Genomic DNA, 21003 nt, shown 5'->3' with positions numbered 1-21003 from the left:
TATGATCTATATAAGATCTTATTTAATATTTAAAACAATTTAAGGATTAATACTATTTTTAACCGTCAACTTCTTGAAGTGGAGCTTTTTTTATAATATTCTATTCAATCAAGGGAGATTAAAAAGTCACTTCTGGCATTTTTACGCGAATCAACAAATTCGATAACCATTTGCTGTGCTTGTATTTGTCCTACCGATTCCCTCAAGTTCTATGAGGAGCATTAATGTTAGAAATATAGATACTTGGTAACTTCAGGCAAAGAATATCAATCCTAGTTCAAAATTAATTAAATCTAAAAAAATCTAACTCAAATAGCATCACTGTTATGCAGGTGTACGATGTTTAAATACTAGAGTTTTCAGATATGGCCTAGGCCTGTGAACAAAACGGCAAACATTACATAGTGAAATCAAACTTTGCACTCAGAAGATTTTCCTTCCTATTAGAGATTGCTAATTAAGTTCTCACAGTCTAGGAACACTATGAGCAACACAGTTGAAAACTCAACTTTTTTGCTAGTCTCCATGGATGGTATACCTCTCCCATTTTTTAGTAGGATCATATATCTGCAAATAAGAAAGGGATGGTTGTTACAGAAAAAACCACCAAAACTTTGTAATCTCTGATAGGATTTTGTGGTAAAAAGTTTGTGAACGAATGTTTAAGAGGCATACCTCCCATCTAGATGCAGGAAAAATGTGTTTATTCTTCTCATACCAATGTCTTTCAACAACCTTACCAGCATGAGACTGCAAGTGTGAAGACAACATTGTGATGAGAAACAATGTATATTCATTGCCTACAAATCCATTTGAGACAGAAAGTTTCCCGATTCAGTGGCATCATTTATCATCCCACAAATTGCTATCTAGAATTCTAGAACTTGAAGAATATACTTAAGAAGAGCAGTAAAATAGGATACAGGTACCTCATCTTTCTCAATCGTCGCATCAGCAATGGTTCGAACATCCTCATGGACATCAAAGTGGAAAAGCTGCAAATGCACAATCATAAAGATCATTAATTGCTACAATTAATTTCCAAATCCAAGACTAAGAGTTGGCCCTGGTTCATCAGCGACGAAAACAAAGCACATAAGAACATACAAAATATGGGGCATTATGCAGGTAACAACTCGACAGGGAATACCTTTACTCTTTACAAGGTACCCTTTTCAACCTTCAGAATCAGTGAATACATGGAAGGTTGGGACTAGAAACTAGTAAGGTTATCAACAAAAACAAGACATTTGATAATAAGTGGCACTTGACCAAGAAGTTGCTAGAATTCAAAAAATTGGAATGCATGAAGTATGAACAAAATGACGTGTGCCAAAGCTTTCCAGAGTGACAAGCAATTATGAGGAAAAGAAAGAATCTGAAAGCAGTAAATTATATATAGTATCAACAATACCGGTCCACTTTTGCCCCTTGCTTTGTTGATAATCAGCTCATAAAAACTATGTTGCTGTCAAATAAAAAGGTACAGGAAGAATAAGTTATATAACTTGCTAACAGCTAATATAGATTAATGGATGTGGGGCAATACGCAAACAAAAAGGTGCGAGAAATACATACATGAGGGATAATTAAATCTTCTTTAACATAAAGAAGGTTCTCGACTGATGTTGTCCGAATCTCTCGAAATTCAGGAGCAAGTTGCTGCTGTACAGCTCGCAGAAATTCTCCGATGCTGTCACCTTTTCTAACCTAACGATTCAAAGAAAAAAGTTATTAACAGAGCTTAACAAGAATCATCTAAGATAAGAAAATAATGAGACTTACTTGAATAACCCGTCTGTGACCAGCTCCATCCCAGTAACTATATGTAATTTGAAGAGGTTCATCTGAAAATTTTAAAACTAATTTAGCACAGAAGCTAACAATCAGAAGTTATAAGGGGAATCATCATCTTACTTTTAATCAATTCTTGCTCACGTAGCCACTGCCGCCGTAATATTTCCCGTTCTGCTTGTTCCTCTGCTTCTCTCTCCCTAAGAGATCATTCTTGCGACCAGCGCAGTGTTTTAGGCCAACCAAGAAGTAAACACAATGTTTTTTTTCTTAGGATTTTTATATATAAATCTATACCATACCTATCAGGCAGAAAGCTTGTTTCCACAGTTGGATCTTTGCCATGCTTGTTTTGTTCTGTCAATTGTAAAGATGATGTCACTTAAACCTGATAGACAAGAACTAAAGAAACATTCTATAGATATAACTTGTTTTACATGTCACAAGAAGTCTTTTCAACACAAAGTTCAGTTATGCTTTGACAATACAGTAGTATCAACTCATTTTAGCTTTGGCTGAAAACAAATAATTTGAGAAAATGCATGAAAGCAACAGCATTTCGTGGAGGTGAAAAGGTTAAATTGCATCTAATTATTTTGTCAAAAACTTCATCAGTGTGCACACAGTTAACATGACGAAGGAAAAGCCATGTAGATCTGCAAAAAAAAAAAGCAGATTAAAAGTAATTATGAATAGGCCTAATTCAAGGAGGCCATATTTTTACAAAATGTTGCAGGCATACCAATCAACAGAAGGATTTCATTTCTAAACTGGAAGCTAACTTCCATATCTCTTTGATCAACATTGATTGCCCATATGATGAAATATGTCATCCTCCAATTTATGTTGATCAAAGAGATATGGACAATCAATGTTCCTCTTATATAATTTATATTGCATGATACAAACAAAGAGTGCCCTATGATATGATGATTCAATTTGTAGCGTCGTCAACATCAGCAACAAGCTGTGTTAGTCCTAATTTTTTGGGATCAGCAATATGGATTAGCTAACTGAATTGAATTCAATGCAAGGCCATATCACTAACAATATCCACAAAAGAGAGCAATTTAATGGACTAGAATGAACCAAAGAAGAAAAATCAACCTCACTATGTTTAACTTTGAAAATCTATCAAATGAAATGGTTGTTCAGGAAGAACTAATTGTATAGTTCAGAGTTTAGGAAGAAAATGGTTGCTAACACCAATATATGTACAATGAGTACCGGAGAAAAGAATGAACTCAACTCTTTTCCATGTTTTCCTCATCACTCTCATTCTCTATTTCATCAACAAAGGATAAGCGTGAATCAACCTTTACCCTCCTCTTTTTCCTTTTTTGCATCTGTAGCTCTTCCTCCCTAACATTGATAGGCAAATTATCACAACAATTATGATGAAACAGAGAATTATTAAAGTGAATTGTTCAAAGACTGAAACTGACTCTTCCTTCAACTTTTGAAGCTTCTCCTTTTCTTCCTCCTCAATTTTGTTTCGTATATTGACCCTCTGTCAGAGTCCAAAAAAGAACATGAACAAATAAGAAATGAATACAATTGGTCACACAAACTGCAGTACAATTTTGTGGAGGCACTGAAATAAGCAAATGAGACTACCCAGTAATATCTTACCTTCTCAACATATTGTTCTCTAGTCACTAAACCAATTGTCTCCTTCTTAAATGCCGTGTCGAGAATCTGAAAGCCATATGAAAATTAAATAAACAAATATAGTACAAAGAAAGAATTATCAGATGTAGAAGTGATGTGATGGATTGTTTTAACCGATTTAATGTTTAAAGAAATAAATGTTTTCTCACTGAAATTCAAAGACATCTGTAACATTTTATTCAGAAAAAATTGAGAACATAGAAATAACAGACAAGTAGAGAGCTGGTCACCATAGAATTAAGCTACGAAGAATTTAGTGCTTAAAGAAAGAAAAGTTTTTCATCATAATTCACGAACACATATAACAGTTATTAAAAAATTGCCGTCAAACCCTAATCTACCTGTCATACCTAATTGCATTCTATCATCTCCAATTGTCAGACTTATGGTGAGAGTGCTTCATGGCTTGAGTGGCCTAGCTTTCTCGAAGCCGTAAGGATGCTAGAGAGAAGAGAATAGGGCTGGCTGCTGAGAGGAAGGGTGCCTGTCTAGGCCCATTGTCCAGGAAGAGGGAGAAGATCCCATCCCATCTGTCTAATGTATCCTCCCTAAGCCCTCATCATGCTCTGGCCTAGTGTTAATGTCTCTGATTAGAGAGGTGGGAGTTGGGCCTATCTGATCGGACAGGAAGTTCTTCTCTCAGCATCACACCCTTTAAGGAATCTCCATCACTCGTTCCGGGTGCAACTAGGAAGATATGAAGAGGATGGTTCTAGGTTCAGGTGCCAGTCCGGGCAGAGGGTGAGTGAAAAGGCTTCTAGTTCAATCAGTGCCTGGGGCTTGGTGAGAAGGAGTGGAATAAAGAAAGATCGATGATATGGTGGAAGATATAGGAATAATCATAAAGGGAGGCTCCTTCTCATGTCCGTCCTTTCCTCTCTGACTTAGGTATATATATGAGGTCGATGCCCTTAAGTTCAAGCACTTAGGTATATATACGAGGTTGATTCCTTCAGACTCAAAACTAACAAGAAAGTAGTGGAGCCTACTTATACTGGAATGGACTCATACCCTACCCTAGCACCTATTAATGAGCTCGGTTATGAAAGTAGCTCTACTGTTAAGAGGGAATCAGATAGAGTACTTCTTTCCTTTAACAGTTGCTACTTGAGTTTCATAATTGATTCTTTTTTCTATAACCTCTACAAGTTGCAAGTGAATGGGGCCCATGCGTGGCGAATGGAACGGTTCATCAAGCCATTTCTCGCCTCAACCCCAAAAATAGGGAGTGTTTTTTTTGTTATGGACGAGAATTATTCGTACTTATATCTGTGCGACGTGGAGGTCCGTTTGATCCAATATTGACGGGAGCTCCAACTTGCATAGGTCCTTGGTTCAACCTCCCTCCGCGGTCCTTGCTTTTCTAAAGTTCCGCGGGGCCAATTTCTCTGCTCAGTGTGCCCCCCTTTCCTTGAGTGCCCGCGCGGTTCACTAAGTTCTTGGCCTACCCTTCCTACCGCCCGCTAAGCGAGATTGTTCTCCTTTTTTTTTTAGTGCACTCATACTCTTGAGCTTTCAAGAAAGGATCTTAGGCCCCGGAGACCGCATAGGAGAAAGTTAAATGACATCGGATGAGAGTTTGGGATACTAATTAATCCTAAAAACCTCGACAAAATTAAATGCAAGTTGTGTAAAAAAATGATGTCGAGAGGAGTGTATAGAATCAAGAAGCACATTGGAAATATATCTGGAAATGCATCTGGTTGTCGAAAAGCATATCAAGAAGATAAAAATAAGTGCAAACAGGTTATTTTAGAAGGGAAGAACAGAAAGAAGAACAAAATAATGAAAGAACAAAGTTGTAGAGCAGAGGTGACTATTTCTCAAGACGAAGAAGAAGGTCCTGAAATTGAAAGGATGGATGGAATTAAAAAATCTTTTCAACTTGGCCCCATGGATAGATATGCATCAATAATTGCTCCAGAAAATAAAGGTTCAAGTGGGAGTAAAGTACTTCGCCAAAAAAATATAAATAAGGCATTTTTCAAAGAGAGAACTTGACAAGTTCAACAATATATTGGGAGATGGGTTTATGAAAATGGAATTTCATTCAATGCTGTTGATAATGATAGCATCAAGCAACTAATGGAGGCAGTTGGTCAATTTGGACCAGGATTCAAGCCTCCAACTCAAAATCAACTTACGGAGCCATTGTTGAAAGCCGAATTTGAAAGAACAAAGCAACTATTGAAGAAACATGAAGAAGAATAGGCAAACAATGGGTGCTCGATCATGACAGATGCATGGAGTGATAGAAAAAGAAGCATATTAAATTTGTGTGTTAATTGCAAGAAGGGTACTACATATTTAGAGTCTAAAGAGTTTTCAGGCGAGACACAAACAGCTGAACTTATTTTTGAGTATGTTGACAAGTGTATTAAATAAGTAAGAGCTCAAAATATTGTTCAGATTATAACAGACAATGTCACCAACAATATGGTTGCAGCTAAATTGATGAGAGAAAAGCGACATGGGATCTTTTGGAGTTCATGTGCAAGTCACACTGTTAATCTCATGCTTGAAAGTATTGGCAAGCTTCCACAATATAAAAAGGTTATTGAGCAAGCCAAATCTTTTACCATTTCCATTTATGCTCACCATAAGACTTTATCATTGATGAGAAATTTCACGAAGAAGAGAGACATAGTCCGGCCAGGAGTTACTAGGTTTGCATCAAATTTTCTAACATTGCAAAGTTTGATTGAAAAAAAAATCTAATTTAAGGGTCATGTTTACAAGTGATATGTGGGAGAAATGTAAATGGTCAAAAACAAACAAAGGGAAATTAGCTTACTCTGAGCATGAGTTTTTGGAATGGTGTGACACTTTGTTTAAAAATATTTGCTCCTTTAGTGAGAGTTCTTCGATTGGTTGATGGAGATAGAAAGTCATCCATGGGGTTTCTATAAGGGAAGCTTCTTCAAGCTAAAGAAGATATCAAGGTGGCCCTAAATAACGTGGAATCAAATTATCAACCTATCATAGTGATTATTGAGTAAAAAATGAAAGATAGGCTTGATACAGCATTGCATACTACTGCCTTTTTTGTTGAATCCCTATTTTTACTATAATGATAGTTCTATTGTTCTTTATGAGAAGATTGCGACGGGGATTTTTGAATGCATGGAAATTTTGCATGCCAATAAGTTAGATCTACAAGATACAATTATTAACACGGAATTTGCAAAATATAGAGACAAGATTGGATTATTTGGTAAAACATTGACAGCAAAAGCATGTGAAAAGAATGATGATACATTCGATCCATGTGTATGGTGGAGTACATACGGTGCTCACACACCCAACTTGCTAAGAGTGGTATTGAGGGTACTTTCATTAACAAGTTCATCCGGATGTGAAAGAAATTAGAGTGCATTTGAAGGGGTAAACTTTAAGTCTTTAATTTGTTTTAAAGTTTATATTCATGTTACTAACTATAATATTTACTTTCTCTCTTTTTTTTCAGATTCATACAAAGAAAAAAAGTAGGTTGGATGTCAACAGGTTGAACAATCTAGTATTTGTCCAATTTAATACTAAATTGTTGAACAAACAAAAAAAGAAAAAAAGAAAGAAATGTTGATGTCCTTCTTGCAAAAGATGATTCAAATGCACAAGATTGGATTGTGGATGGTGGGAAAGATGATGAAGTTGAACTAGATTCCGGACTCACATGGCAAATGATTGATGAAGAAAGTGGAGCAAATGATAATCTACAATCCCGAAGAAGCTCTAGAGTGGGAGAACTTCACGAGAATGATTTTACATCCGAAGAAGAGGAGGATCATGATGCTATTGACTTTGTGTCCGATGAAGAACAAGTTGTTGAAAATTATGGAGAAGTAGAATAAATGTGATATTTTATTAGTTGTGTGATTCTGAAGTTTTGAACTCATTTTAAATTTAATATTTTATTAGTTGTATAATTTTGAACTCATTTTAAATTTAATGTTATTGGGTTAGAATTATAATATGTGATATATTATGTAATTTATGTGGATATCGTGGAATCCGCCTAGCGGCGCCTAGTCCCCGCCTAGGCGACTTAGGCACTAGGCCCTGGTCTATCGTCCGACTAGCGCCTAGCGAATTTTAGAACCTTGCCCTCCACTAAGCAGTTCTATAATGATCAGAACATGAGAGGGAAAAGAAAGGTTTCGACCCTGGCTAAGTTCAATGATGCTTTGCTGAAAAAGAGTGAATGTGTAGGCCCCCTCCTCAACCCCTATCTTCTTTGTTCTGGAAACACGTCTTCCTATTCCATCTTTTCTCGAATCTCCTTTAACGGAAGAAATAGAAGCTTGAGAAGGAATACCAAAACCTAGTTCACTTGCAGTTGCACCTTCTAGTCCCTTCTATTAATATATTTGATTAGTCGCACCTTCTAGTCCCGAAGGTTACTGATAGAGTGAATTCAGTGCCTTTCAGGACTCTTCTTATATAGAAGATAGCATTATTATAGGTGACCCTCTAGGAGATAGGACAACAAGAGTGACTGACCATAGAAAAGAGATAGAAAGGCCTCTTGTTCGAATATTGGAATGATCGTAATCACAGTCTTCCCTCAATTAAGTAAGGCGCTTTGTCGTTGCTCGTTCATTGCCGAAAGCGTCTGGCTCACTTGACTAGTGTGTGAATTCGTTGACTGTGTTCGGGTCTTTCGGTAGGTGGGTCAAGAGTAGCCTTTCTTCTTTGGCATCATCAGTTCCTATTCCAATTCCTTTGCTTTCTTTGTCTCACCCCTGCAGCTTGTTCTTCCTTGTGGAGCCACTCTGCTAGCGACCTCCATAAGGGCCTTCTAGTGACGATAGAGTGAAGTCCAAGCAACTACTGCATTCCCCTGAAGACCCATAGAGGTGAATAAAAGCTCTTTTCCTACAAGTTACGGGGGCACCGTCAAAAGACCAAAGCCCCGCCCAATGGAGCTTCGCATATTGTGGACTGCGGTCCTGCAACTTTTTATGATGGAAGATTAGGGGAATTTTTCAGGGAAACAAGATAGATAGTGAAACTTTGTGAAACCCTCACAAAGGTTTATGTACAAAGAACACGTATGCCTCTTTGGGTTGGATGGGCCTAGGGCCCTTTTTTATGCTCGACACCTACATGTCTTTGAGTTTGGCAAAGGGTGAGAGGAATAGGAAGAATCGGTCCCTTGAACAACTTCCCTATCGGATTGATTGGATCATGCAAGAAGACCGCCCTCCATTGGATCAAGCTAGAAAGACCCACATTCATTAGCTGAGTTGAGTTGTTGGAATGGCGCAGAGATCAAGTCACTAGGGGCAGAGATTCAGTCAGAGGTCAAGACAGTTCAAAAGTCAATAGATGGACCCAGATGTCAGAGATGCATTTCCTTGTTTTGTGCACTAGTGCCGGAGCGCTTGATCTCTCCTACTTTCTCTCAACTCTGAAAAAGTCAAAGCTCGGAGCAGGATATCTAGTAATTGTATCTCGTCACTCCTACACAATAATAGAAAGTGTCAGAATATCATCGCTTAGGAACGGGCCGGTGGATTGGATTCAAATTAAGTGGGCTGGCTATGCTCTACTGTCCGGTGCGGCGAGGGGAAGAATCCACTCTCTCTAGGAAGGTGCATCTGATCATATCTATCTCCCTTTTAGCCAGCAGATAGATGGTCTGGAGTAAGCGCACTACAGAAGACTAAGATGCAAGCCGGAACAGGCCTATATCTAGGCGTAGAAAAAGAAAACAATTTCACTTCAATAGATGAGAGAGATTGATTGAGAAACTTCCATAGTATGTGAGTAAAATAAGGAAGTTGAAATAATAGTGCAGGTAGAGAATTAGTCATCACAGAGTTAAGCTACAAAAAATTTAATGCTTGAAGAAAGAAAAGTTTCTTCATCATAATTCATGAACATGTTATTCCAAAAAAAAATATCGAGTAAACATATTTGGCCAATATGATACTACAGTAATTAGCTTTGAGAACTACTGAGAACAAGGTTTCAAAAATTTATTTGAGCAATATGCAATTGATCAACTGCATAGCACATATAAGGTATGTGTGGGCATATGGGGCGCATATCCATAATATCCAACAAAGTACATTAATCAACACATTCAATTAATTATTCCACAACTAGAAAATATGTCAATAATACAATGCAAATCACATTAACCAGCAACATAGAATAGATACATAAGTAAGATGCATATAATCAATGTATCACTTGCAAAAGTAAGCACATACAAGCTATAAGCTATTCGGACTTCAGTCAACTAGTTTAAGATTAAATGGGTTAGAAGGAACCGAATAAGATTATTTCCAGATTAAGTCAACTTAGTTAAGACTAAATGGGTTCAAATGAACCAAATGAGATTGTTTCCAACTTCATATTGCGATGTATACACCATATGTGAACATATGCAACCGCCTGTATGGTCCCCTTCCTAGTTTGGCTAGGCAACTACCTAAGAGTTCCAAGTTTTTTTTTTGGGGTCTACACAGTGGTTGATTCCTTGACATAGATTGCCAACTCATATTTCTAAACAACAAGATGAATGTACAAATCATATTTAAGATAAACATTCTCAATGCGTATTATTTGTAAATGATATTGTGCTAATTAATGAGAATGTAGATATAATAAACACAAGTTTAGAAAGTAAAATTTTGTAAGTAGAACCAAATGCAAATATATGAAATACAGTTTCAATAATGGATAGAAAGGGAATTCCAATAGAGTTTAACCATAGGAATATTATTTAAAAGAAAAATTGCAGTTAAAACGGAGAGAAACTTTTTGAGTCGTAGAAGATCGTCATTTGTCTCTTGTGCTAAAGAATTAAGATTGATTGCCAATACTTTTATCGTTGATGTGTGGGAAATCAGGAAACAACCCATATAAAATAAAATTGGTCAAATTTGTTTCTTTAAACTCCATCCACAAAAACAATAACCCAAAACTGATCACGTGTTCAAATCTTCGGTAGGTTGTATTTTTCAGGAATCACGCCAAAAAAAAAACTGTTTCGGCAAATAGCTGAAAGGTAGAATTTTTGGACAGCTGCTTATTTCCTAGAAATATGACGCCCTACAGTAAGGGTATTTTACTGGAGAGGATACAAGGTACTACCAAACGTGAAATCAATGTTTTCTATAAGGTAATAGCTAAGGTATTGGCTGGCTACAGTTTGGGGCAGCTTGTTGGATCCGGCCGGCAACATTTGTGCAAGGTCGTTCTATAGGGCCATAGGGGATAGCATCAACTTAGCACAGGAATTGCTTCAGAAATATGCCTGCAAAAGGATTTTGCCAAATGCATGATTAAAGTGGATTTACAGAAAACTTTTGATACAGTGGATTGAGGCTTTCTCATGTCAGCACTTGTTGGTTTTGAGTTTCCCAAACATTTCCAGGATTGGATCAAGGAATGTGTCACTATGGTATCGTATTCTATCTCCCTAAATGGTGCACTTCACGATTTTTTCAGTGAGAGACGGGGATTAAGGCAGGGTGACCCTCTATCACCTCTACTATTTGGGTTGTGCCTTGAGGTATTATCGAGAAGGATTAAGGTAGCATCCTCGCTACCCTCTTTTCATTTTCAGCCCATGTGTCAAGAAACTTAGGTCACGCATCTTGCATATGTTCACAACTTATTGATGTTTGCAAGAGCAGATAACCTCAATTTCAGTAATAGTGGACTGTTTGAAGCAGTTTGGTGATGAAGCTGGGCTAAAGGCCAACCCTCTGAAGTCTAATATGTATATGGCAGGTGTGGATGATAGAATGAAGGCACGGTTGCTCCAAATCATCGGATTTCAGGAGGGCACTTTTCCGTTTCTATATTTGGGTATTCCTCTTGCGGGAAAGAAGTTACAAATTGCTAACAATGGGATATTACTTGATGCAATAACAAAGAAGAATAATGCTTGGCCGAAGCACACGTTGTTAAGTATGTAAACGAGCCGAACCGAGCCGAACAGTATTAGGCTCGAGCTCGGCTCGTTTAAGTTATATTCAGGCTCGAGCTCGGCTCGAGCTCGAATCGAGCTTTTATCACAAAGCTCGAGCTCGGCTCGTTTTAGAATTATCAAGCTCGCGAACAGTTCAAGTTCGGCTCGTTATTAGCTCGATTATCAAAGTTAACGAGCCTAACTTGTTAAGCGAGCTCGGACTCATTTTCGGGCTCGTTTAGAGCTCGTTTTTTGGCTCATTTTAAAGCTCATTTTAAAGCTCATTTTAAGGCTCGTTTTAGAACTCGTTTTTTTTGGCTCGTTTTAGAGCTCGTTTTTTTGGCTCGGTTTAAGGCTCCATTTTTTGGCTCGCGAGCTCACGAGCCGAATATCCTTAAGCTCGAGCTCGACTCGATAAAACTGTCGAGCTCGAGCTCGGTTTGATAAGATAAACGAACGAACTCGAACGAGCTTTTTACCGAATCGAACTCCGAATAGCTCGCGAACCGTTTGGTTCATTTACATCCCTACACGTTGTCCTATGTGGGACGCTTAGAATTGAATGTTATTGACTCTCCATACTTCCCATGCCCGGTGGAGTGATTGAGAATATTTATGTCATATGCAGGATGTTTATTCGGTCCTCCAAGCACCCATCAATATTTTGGGCCAAGATCTGTCTCTCAAAACAAGAAGGTGGATACGGACTTCGGAACCTACAAGCATGGAACAATGCCCTACTGAGCAAAACGCTTTGGAACATTCAGTCCAAGATGGACTCGCTATGGGTAAGATGGATTCATCACCATTACCTCAAGGGAGCCGACTTTTGGCAATGGAGGACAAGGGCTTCAGACTCCCCATTGATCAAGCAGTTTATGGACTTCTAGGATCAGATGGTTCAAAGGTCACACAGACAGGGAGCTCCAAATATGGCACTGCTGGAGTGGTTTGCAGCAGAGGAAAATGGGACAGCAAAAGCATATGAGTTCTTCAAACTGCGTAGGCCTGCGGTAGTGTGGAAGCCGGGGATCATGCCCAAACATCAGTTTAGTGTTTGGTTGCTTGCGCATGGGAGCGGCGGACAGATTGCCATGAGTCATATAAGTGTTGTGCTTTGTGCAGACTGCAGGATGAATCGAATGCGCACATCTATTTTGATTGCTCCATCACCCAAGCTCTATGGAGGAAGGTGAAACCATGGGTGAATGTCAGTCATGAGGTCCGAACAAGTGATGAGTTGTTCTAGATTTTTCGGTAGCACTACAAATGGGGCAGCCACATCATGAAGGCTAGATACCTTGCTATTTCTTGCATGATTTATGTTTTGTGGGATACCCGTGATAGATGTCGTTTTGAGGGTTTTGTACCTGATATTGATTGGATGTTCTGGAAAATTCAGATACATGTCTATCGGTTCGTGAACTTTCAGTGATTGTATGCTCTTAGTGTGTAAGATTTTTATTGTGCCTCAAGGCAAAACCCTAACCAGCAAATAAGAGAAAACGGAGGCGAAGTGCCAAGACAAAATAGGATGTAGGGATAATTAGAATAAACAATACCTCTGAGGTTCCGGAGCCAAATTGGAGAAGGCCGGATTGGCCGCCGGCGGAAGCGTTCTTCTTCTTCTCCTCGAGCTTTCGGCGCTCGGCCTCCCTCTGCTTCTCCAGCCTTCGAATCCGCACGGCATCTTGGGCGGTGCCCACGTACCCATCTCCCATCCCCGACATCTTTCTCTCTGTCACTTCTCTTACTCCCTTCGCCTCGCCCCGCTCCGCCCGGTCTCACAGGAAAAGCAGCCACGGTAAGTCGGTCACCAGTACGTACATAGAAGCGCACGTGTGATACACGTGCACGGAAACGGAAACATTTGGATTGGGGTAATGGCAAAGTGGCATGACTAGTGCCGTCAGATCGGGCCAATTCGTAGCCTGAAAGGATGGGCCGGTCTGCCAGGAATCCATCATCCGCGGGACCGTCGGCCCACCCTCCTAACAAATTTTAAATCCAATTCCATGCACGATCGATTGCAGCTGCCTGTTAAAAAAATAAAATATATATATATAAAGTTAAAAAATTTTAATTTAGTTTAGGCGTCCACATCCCACTAAATTTTCATTTTAATTTTAAATTTAAAAAAATCTCAATCTGCAACTCGAATCCGTAGTAGGCCGATCCATACGAGACAAGATCTCCTAGATCACTTTTTATGATCTAGAAAATATGTCACTCATATTTGCGGTCGGATCACGGTCGCGATCCAACCGTAAATAGTTGAGATCCCTTCCTGGGTTTACCGTCCCCATCAGGTTATAATTTTTTTTCTGAGCGAGCGGCCGAAGGTCGTCCGGAGGACACCCTCACTCGGCGTCCAGTAACTTGGTCACTTATCCACCACCGGAGGCCCTCGAGCGGCCTCAGCCGCCTGCTCCGAACAAAAACTATAATCTGATGGGGACGATGAACCCAGGAAGGAATCGCAACCATTTGCGGTCGGATCGCAGCTATGATCTGGCCGCAAATGCGAGTGGCACATCCCCTGGATCATAAAAAAGTGGTCCAGAAGATCTGTGCGGCCGCGACCCAACTGCAAATGTGAGTGGCATATCCCCTGGACCACAAAAAAGCGGTCCAAAAGATCTTGATAAAGAAACCTTGTAAATGGATCGCCTTGAAATTCAGCATGGGGAAGGGTATTGACGCCACACTCAAGTAAGATGAGAAGGTGAGTGATAAGTCATGGAGTTTTGATCGCCACAAGTTGCCTTGATAAGATCGAAATTAGTTCTTTGCCTAAGAACAAGAAGGAAGCTCTCACAAAAGATAAACTCAAATTTTCATTCAAACTTACATGATTTGTCATACAAGAGTTCTCCTATTTAACATCCCTTAAGATCCACTATGCACTAATTATGCAATAAATATCATGCTTGCATGCATGGGTTTTATTATCCACTAATGCAACCACTAATCCCTAATACTAGCTTAATGCAATCATGCATGTATGGTATTTGTTATACTAGCTTAGTAACTCTCAAAAATGCATTAAAAACCCACAAAGGACATCAAAAGTCACTTTAGAAAAACCCCCATGCATGCACACGAAAATGGTCCTCATGTTGGTCCAATTTCACTTTCAAATTGAAGGAATGTGATCCACTTAGTTGTTGCCTCCATTGTGCATTGATCCTCATTTTCCTTGAGTCTCATTATTAAGTCTTCCAAAGCTTGCTTCATTCTCTTAGTCTTGGACCTTGTCATGGATCCCCCAATTCCCTTCAATGCCTCTTCTTGGCTCACATCATTCCCTCCTTCTTTAGGTGAATTCGTCCTCGAATTTCGGTCTTCATCTCCTACATCAAAAGGACTCAAATCGGCCACATTAAATGTTGCACTAACACCATACTCACCGGGCAAATCAATTTTGTAAGCATTGTCATTAATTCTTTCCAACACTTGGAATGGTCCATCTCCTCTTGGTTGAAGCTTTGATTTCCTTTGGGTAGGAAATTGTTCCTTCCTCATATGAACCCACACCCAATCACCGAGTTCAAGGACCAGTCTTTTTCTCCCTTTATTGGCTCGATTTGCATATTGCTCCATTTTCTTCTCAATTTGAGCTTTAACTTGCTCATGAAGTTTCTTTACATATTCTGCCTTGTTTTGCCATCCTTGTGAACTAAAGAAGAAGTGTTAGGTAAAGGGAGCAAATCAAGAGGTGTTAGTGGATTGAAATCATAAACAATCTCAAAAGGAGAAAATTGAGTAGTAGAATGGACCGCCCTATTATAAGTAAATTCAACATGAGGTAAACATTCTTCCCAAGACTTAATATTCTTCTTAATAATTGCTCTAAGAAGAGTAGAAAGTGTCCTATTTACCACCTCAGTCTGGTCGTCAGTTTGTGGGTGGCATGTGGTGGAGAAAAGAAGCTTTGTTCCCAGCTTGTTCCATAAGGTCCTCCAAAAATGACTTAAAAATTTGGTGTCACGATCTGAAACAATGCTCCTAGGCATGCCATAAAGTCTTACCACCTCTTCGAAAAACAAATCTGCCATATGAGTTACATCATCCACCTTGTGGCAAGGTATGAAGTGTGCCATCTTGGAGAATCTATCAACTACCACAAAAATGGAGTCCTTACCTTTTTGAGTACGTGGTAGCCCTAAAACAAAATCCATAGACAAATCAGTCCAAGGAAAATTAGGAATAGGCAAAGGTGTGTAAAGTCCATGAGGTAATGTCTTAGATTTTGCTTTTCTACACACAATGCACCATGCACAAAATTTCTGCACATCGTGTTTCATGTGTGGCCAATGAAAATGTTCAAGCAGCATTTCCAAGGTCTTTTGAACCCCAAAGTGTCCCATTAAACCCCCCTCATGTGTTTCCCTAACTAGCAATTTACGCATCGATCCTCTAGGCACACAAAGTCTGTTATTCTTATTTAAGTAGTTGTCATGCCTAACAAACCCATTTTGTGATTTCTTTTCACATGCAGCATATAATTGGGAAAACTCATTATCATGTACATACAATTCCTTAATATGTTCAAAGCCAAGCAATTTAATTTCAAGTGTAGCTAATAAATTATACCTTCTTGAAAGTGCATCTGCTACAACATTTACCTTTCCTTGCTTATGCTTAATCACATAAGGAAATTGTTCAAGAAATTCGACCCATTTGGCATGTCTTTTGTTGAGCTTCCCTTGCCCTTTCAAATACTTCAAAGATTCATGATCACTATGAATGATAAATTCTTTAGGCAAAAGATAATGCTACCATGTTTGCAATGCTCTAACAAGGGCATACAATTCTATGTCATAAGTGGAATAGTTGAGGGTGGCACCACTTAATTTCTCACTAAAATATGTAATGGGATGACCATCTTGAAGTAAAACAGCCCCAATACCCACATGAGATGTATCACATTCAATTTCAAATGATTTGAAAAAATCAGGTAAAGCAAGAATGGGTGTATGTGTGAGTTTATCCTTAAGTGTTTGAAATGCATTTTCTTGACTCTCTCCCCATCTAAAACCCATATTTTTCTTAACAATTTCATTTAGGGGTGCTGCCACTGTGCTGAAATCCGGACGGCAACATTTGTAAACTTGTCAACCCATGGAAGCTCCTAACCTCACTCACAGTTTTAGGAGTTGGCCAATCTCTAATGGCCTTAACTTTCCCTTCATCAACCTGCACTCCTTTAGAACTTATGACAAAACCAAGAAAGACCACATGATTAGTGCAAAAAGAACAATTTTCCAAGTTAGCATATAGTTTTTCATTTCTAAGGACATGCAAGACAGATTGGAGATGTGCAATATGCTCAATAAAACTCTTGGAATATACCAAAATATCATCGAAGTATACTACCACAAATTTTCTAAGAAATTCTCGTAAGACATGGTTCATAAGCCTCATAAAAGTGCTTGGTGCATTAGTTAACCCAAAAGGCATTACCAATCATTCATACAATCCATATTTGGTTTTGAAAGCTGTTTTCCATTCATCCCCTTCCCTTATCCTAATTTGATGGTACCCACTTTTTAAATCAATTTTAGAAAAGAAGCAAGCACCATGCAATTCATCAAGCAAATCATCAAGTCTAGGGATTGGATGTCTATATACCGAATTGTGATGTTGTTGATAGCTCTACAGTCAGTGCACATCCTCCATGTTCCATCCTTTTTGGGCACCAAAATTACGGGTACAACACAAGGACATAAACTTTCTCTAACCCATCCTTTTTTGCAATAACTCCTCCACTTGATTTTGTATCTCCTTTGTTTCTTGAGGGTTGCTCCTATAAGCTGGCCTATTAGGCAGAGAAGCGCGAGGAATAAGGTCTATTTGGTGTTCAATTCCCCTCATTGGTGGCAATCCATGAGGTACTTCCTTGGGAAACACATCTTCAAAATCCTGCAAAATAACAACAACTTCACTAGGCAAAGAGTTAGTATTAGATTCCAAGCAAGTTTCCTTGCACAAAAGAAGAAATATTGGTTGTCTTGTCAAATAAGCTTTCTTCACCTCACTTACTCTTGTAAACAAATTTTCTATTTTTCTCTCTTTCTTTTCCTCATTCTTTCTTTTCTTTTGAATTTTGTCCTCAAAATCAAGTATTTTCTTTTGCACACACTCTTTCTTTTTCTTATGCTCTCGCTCTTCTTTTTCTCTTTTCTCTCTCATTTTTATTTGATCCTCACAAACCTCCCTAGGTGATAATGGTACAAGTGTAACTTTGCGAGAATTGTGGACAAAAGAGAACTTGTTAGAGAATCCATCATGGTGAGCTCGCCTATCAAACTGCCAAGGTCTTCCAAGAAGAATGTGGCTTGCCTCCATAGGCACAATATCACATAGAACTTGATCTTCATATTTGTCAATGGAGAAATTAATCAACACTTGCTGGTTCACTACCGATTCACCACTATTACTTAGCCATTGGAGTTTATATGGTCTTGCATGTGGTGTAGTCTTGAGGTTGAGTTTGGTGACCAACCTAGTGATTGCCACATTGGTGCAACTTCCACCATCAATGATCAAGAGCATGTCTTTCCTTGAATAAGGCAGCGGGTATGAAAAATATTTTCTCTTTGGTCCTCCTCATGCTCCTTGGCTTGGCTTCCCAATAATCTCCTAACCACCAAGAGATCTCCATCTTGCGCATAGGCTGCTCCATCATTTTCTTCATCGCTTGAGGAAGAGGAATGAGAAGAAATTTCTTCACTAGAGATACCCCCATTATCCCTCACCACCATAGTCTTCTTATTCGGGCATTCAGATGCAATATAACCTTTTCCCAAACACCTAAAACACTTGATATCCCTACTCTTAGAAGTGGAAGAAGAGGTAGTAGGAATAGGCTTCTTAATGCTTGCTTCCTCCTTAGAATTTGAAGAAGAACCCTCCTTCTTTGGCTTGTCCTTCCAACTTGAAGAGTAGTTTGGAGAAGATGATTTCTTCATAACGCCCTTTCTCTTTAATTGTTGCTCTATTTTCATTGCTTGATGCACTAAGTCGTCAAGCTCCACATAATGTTGTAACTCCACAATGTCTCCAATGTCTTGGTTTAGGCCATGGAGAAACCAAGTCATGGTAGCTTCCCTATCCTCCACAATATTGGCCCTAATCAAAGCCACCTCCATCTCCTTGTAGTAATCATCCACACTCCTACTTCCTTGGGTGAGTCTTTGCAATTTGTTGTGCAATTCCCTATGGTAGTGGGAAGACACAAATCTCCTTCTCATCAAAGTCTTCATTTCGTCCCAAGTGTTGATAGGATGCTCTCCATACCTTCTTCTCTCCTTTTGCAATTGATCCCACCAAATTAAGGCATAATCGGTGAACTCAAGGGCAGCCACCTTTACTTTCTTTGCATCATTGTAATTGTGGCATGAGAAAATTTGTTCTATTTTCATTTCCCATGCAAGATATGTTTCAGGATCATTCCTCCCTTGGAAGGAAGGTATCTGGACTTTCACACCTCCTAGATCATCTTCTTGTCTACGGTCTCTACCTCCTCTTTCACGTCTTCTTCCCCCTTCATGCCTCCTTCTTTCTCTTGGTGAATCATAGAATGGTTCACTTTGACGAAATTCTTCATGATTAGAATTGCCCCCACGGTTCGAAACTTTTTCTCCTTCAAGTCGGTCCATCCTTTCATGTATTTCTTCAAGTTGTCTTTGAAGTATTCTCTCAAATTGTTGAGTAAGTGCCTCCATTTGAAACCTATTAAGATCTCGCCTAGGGGAATTAGGTGATTTTTCCCCACTCGTGCTTGCAACAAAAGAAGATGACAAGGGAAATTACAAAAGAAATGTTAAACGTACCTCACCACTCTACTCACGTGGTTGCACTCAGATTTATCCACTCAGCTTCCTTTATAAGCTCTTAAGGAAAGAACCTTATCAATGTCTTTCTCAAGACAACAAGTAGACAATCAAGTGAACAAGAAACCAACAAGAGAAATATGAGTAGAACAAGAGAAATAAACGGATAAAACGAGAAATTCAGCAACGATCAAGAGCAATGAAAGGAATATCTTTTGAATTCAGATTTCACAAAGAAAGAAAATTGAGTCCTTTCAATTCACAAATCCTCCTCTTTTTTTTTTATATATTATTTTTATTTTTTTTTTCAATAGAAACCAATGGCTAATGATTCCTTTTTTTTTTCTTTCTTTTTTTTCGAATTTTCCTTTTTTTTTTTTTAAAGTTGAGGACCCAAATAATGAATAGAAATTTGCGACAGATAAGGATGGAGAGATCAACAAAGATGGACAAGAACAAAGATGAAAACAAAACACAAACCTGAAAATCAAGGAGCCAAGGCTCTGATACCAAATGATAAAGAAACCTTGTAAATGGATCGCCTTGAAATTCAACATGGGGAAGGGTATTGACGCCACACTCAAGCAAGATGAGAAGGTGAGTAATAAGTCATGGAGTTTTGATCGCCACAAGTTGCCTTGATAAGATCGAAATTAGTTCTTTGCATAAGAACAAGAAGGAAGCTCTCACAAAAGATAAACTCAAATTTTCATTCAAACTTACATGATTTGTCATACCAGAGTTCTCCTATTTAACATCCCTTAAGATCCACTATGCACTAATTATGCAATAAATATCATGCTTGCATGCATGAGTTTTATTATCCACTAATGCAACCACTAATCCCTAATACTAGCTTAATGCAACCATGCATGCATGGTATTTGTTATACTAGCTTAGGAACTCTCAAAAATGTATTAAAAACTCACAAAGGACATCAAAAGTCACATTAGAAAAACCCCCCATGTATGCACACGAAAATGGTTCTCATGTTGGTCCAATTTCACTTTCAAATTGAAGGAATGTGATCCACTTAGTTGTTGCCTCCATTGTGCATTGATCCTCCTTTTCTTTGAGCCTCATTATTAAGTCTTCCAAAGCTTGCTTCATTCTCTTAGTCTTGGATCTTGTCATGGGTCTCCCAATTTCCTTCAATGCCTCTTCTTGGCTCACATCAGATCTGTGCGGCTGCGATCCAACAGTAAATGTGAATGGTAGATCCCTTGAATCATAAAAAAAATGATCTAAAAGAACTGTATTCGATCCATACAGATCACAACCCTAGGTTGATTGACTCACCTAAACTATCTAAAACGGAATTTATAAATTTTTTATTAATCCATTTAAATTATTTGGTGGGCAGGCAGACCCACTTAAATTGAGAGCTACTAATTAATTATTTATCATTGTCAAATATAAATATAATTGAAATTTAGATTGCATAACAAAATTCTAATCCAATTTATTGCATAACAATCAAATTGCAGCATTGTACATAATAATTGCATCTTTATGTTCACGAAGTACTATTTATTTATGAAATAGTAAAACGTAAAATGACTCTTTTTATTTTTTATTTATCTTTTATACATTCTAATTTAAGAATATTAATATAATTTTTATTATCTCAAAAATAATATAATCTGAATTAAATTATTTGTAATAATAATTTTGACTGAATTGTTTATAAAAAATGATAAACTTATAGTCTTATTTATTAATTTTGATGAAAAATTCCTACCGGTTATTAAGGTAAATCAAAAAATATAGGAT

At 38.4% G+C, this 21003-nt stretch overlaps 1 protein-coding gene across 2 annotated transcripts; it reads right to left on the bottom strand.

Moving 5' to 3' along the window:
- Positions 1 to 287: 287 nt before the first annotated feature.
- On the bottom strand, positions 288 to 13210 carry LOC122007829 (protein XAP5 CIRCADIAN TIMEKEEPER). Of its 2 annotated transcripts, XM_042563351.1 has the most exons (12): positions 12955 to 13210; positions 3427 to 3492; positions 3240 to 3304; positions 3044 to 3156; positions 2097 to 2151; positions 1918 to 1994; positions 1786 to 1847; positions 1579 to 1710; positions 1415 to 1468; positions 930 to 995; positions 676 to 750; positions 288 to 567 (listed from the first exon to the last, which is right to left on the bottom strand). In XM_042563351.1, exons 1-12 carry the CDS (start codon positions 13120 to 13122, stop codon positions 517 to 519), a joined length of 984 nt encoding a protein of 327 aa, XP_042419285.1. In that variant the 5' UTR covers positions 13123 to 13210; the 3' UTR covers positions 288 to 516. The 2 variants fall into 2 exon arrangements, 1 of the variants encoding a protein (XP_042419285.1); XR_006119127.1 differs by having other exon boundaries at positions 1918 to 2007; positions 2097 to 3156; positions 12955 to 13165.
- Positions 13211 to 21003: the final 7793 nt, after the last annotated feature.

Source organism: Zingiber officinale, chromosome 8A (assembly GCF_018446385.1).
Source record: "Zingiber officinale cultivar Zhangliang chromosome 8A, Zo_v1.1, whole genome shotgun sequence".
In the NCBI taxonomy this organism is placed as follows: domain Eukaryota; kingdom Viridiplantae; phylum Streptophyta; class Magnoliopsida; order Zingiberales; family Zingiberaceae; genus Zingiber; species Zingiber officinale.
The sequence above is the reverse complement of the archived record's forward strand: the minus strand, read 5'-3'. Positions and strand labels throughout refer to the sequence as shown.

Bases quoted from the DNA above. Each gene is read 5' to 3' on its own strand.
- LOC122007829 (XM_042563351.1), bottom strand. From the start codon at position 13,122: ATGTCGGGGATGGGAGATGGGTACGTGGGCACCGCCCAAGATGCCGTG. The intron at 1,469-1,578 runs GTATGTATTTCT...TTTATTTGACAG, and splicing joins AAGATTTAATTATCCCTCAT to CAACATAGTTTTTATGAGCT. The intron at 996-1,414 runs GTATTGTTGATA...GTGCATTTGCAG, and splicing joins CAAGGGGCAAAAGTGGACCG to CTTTTCCACTTTGATGTCCA.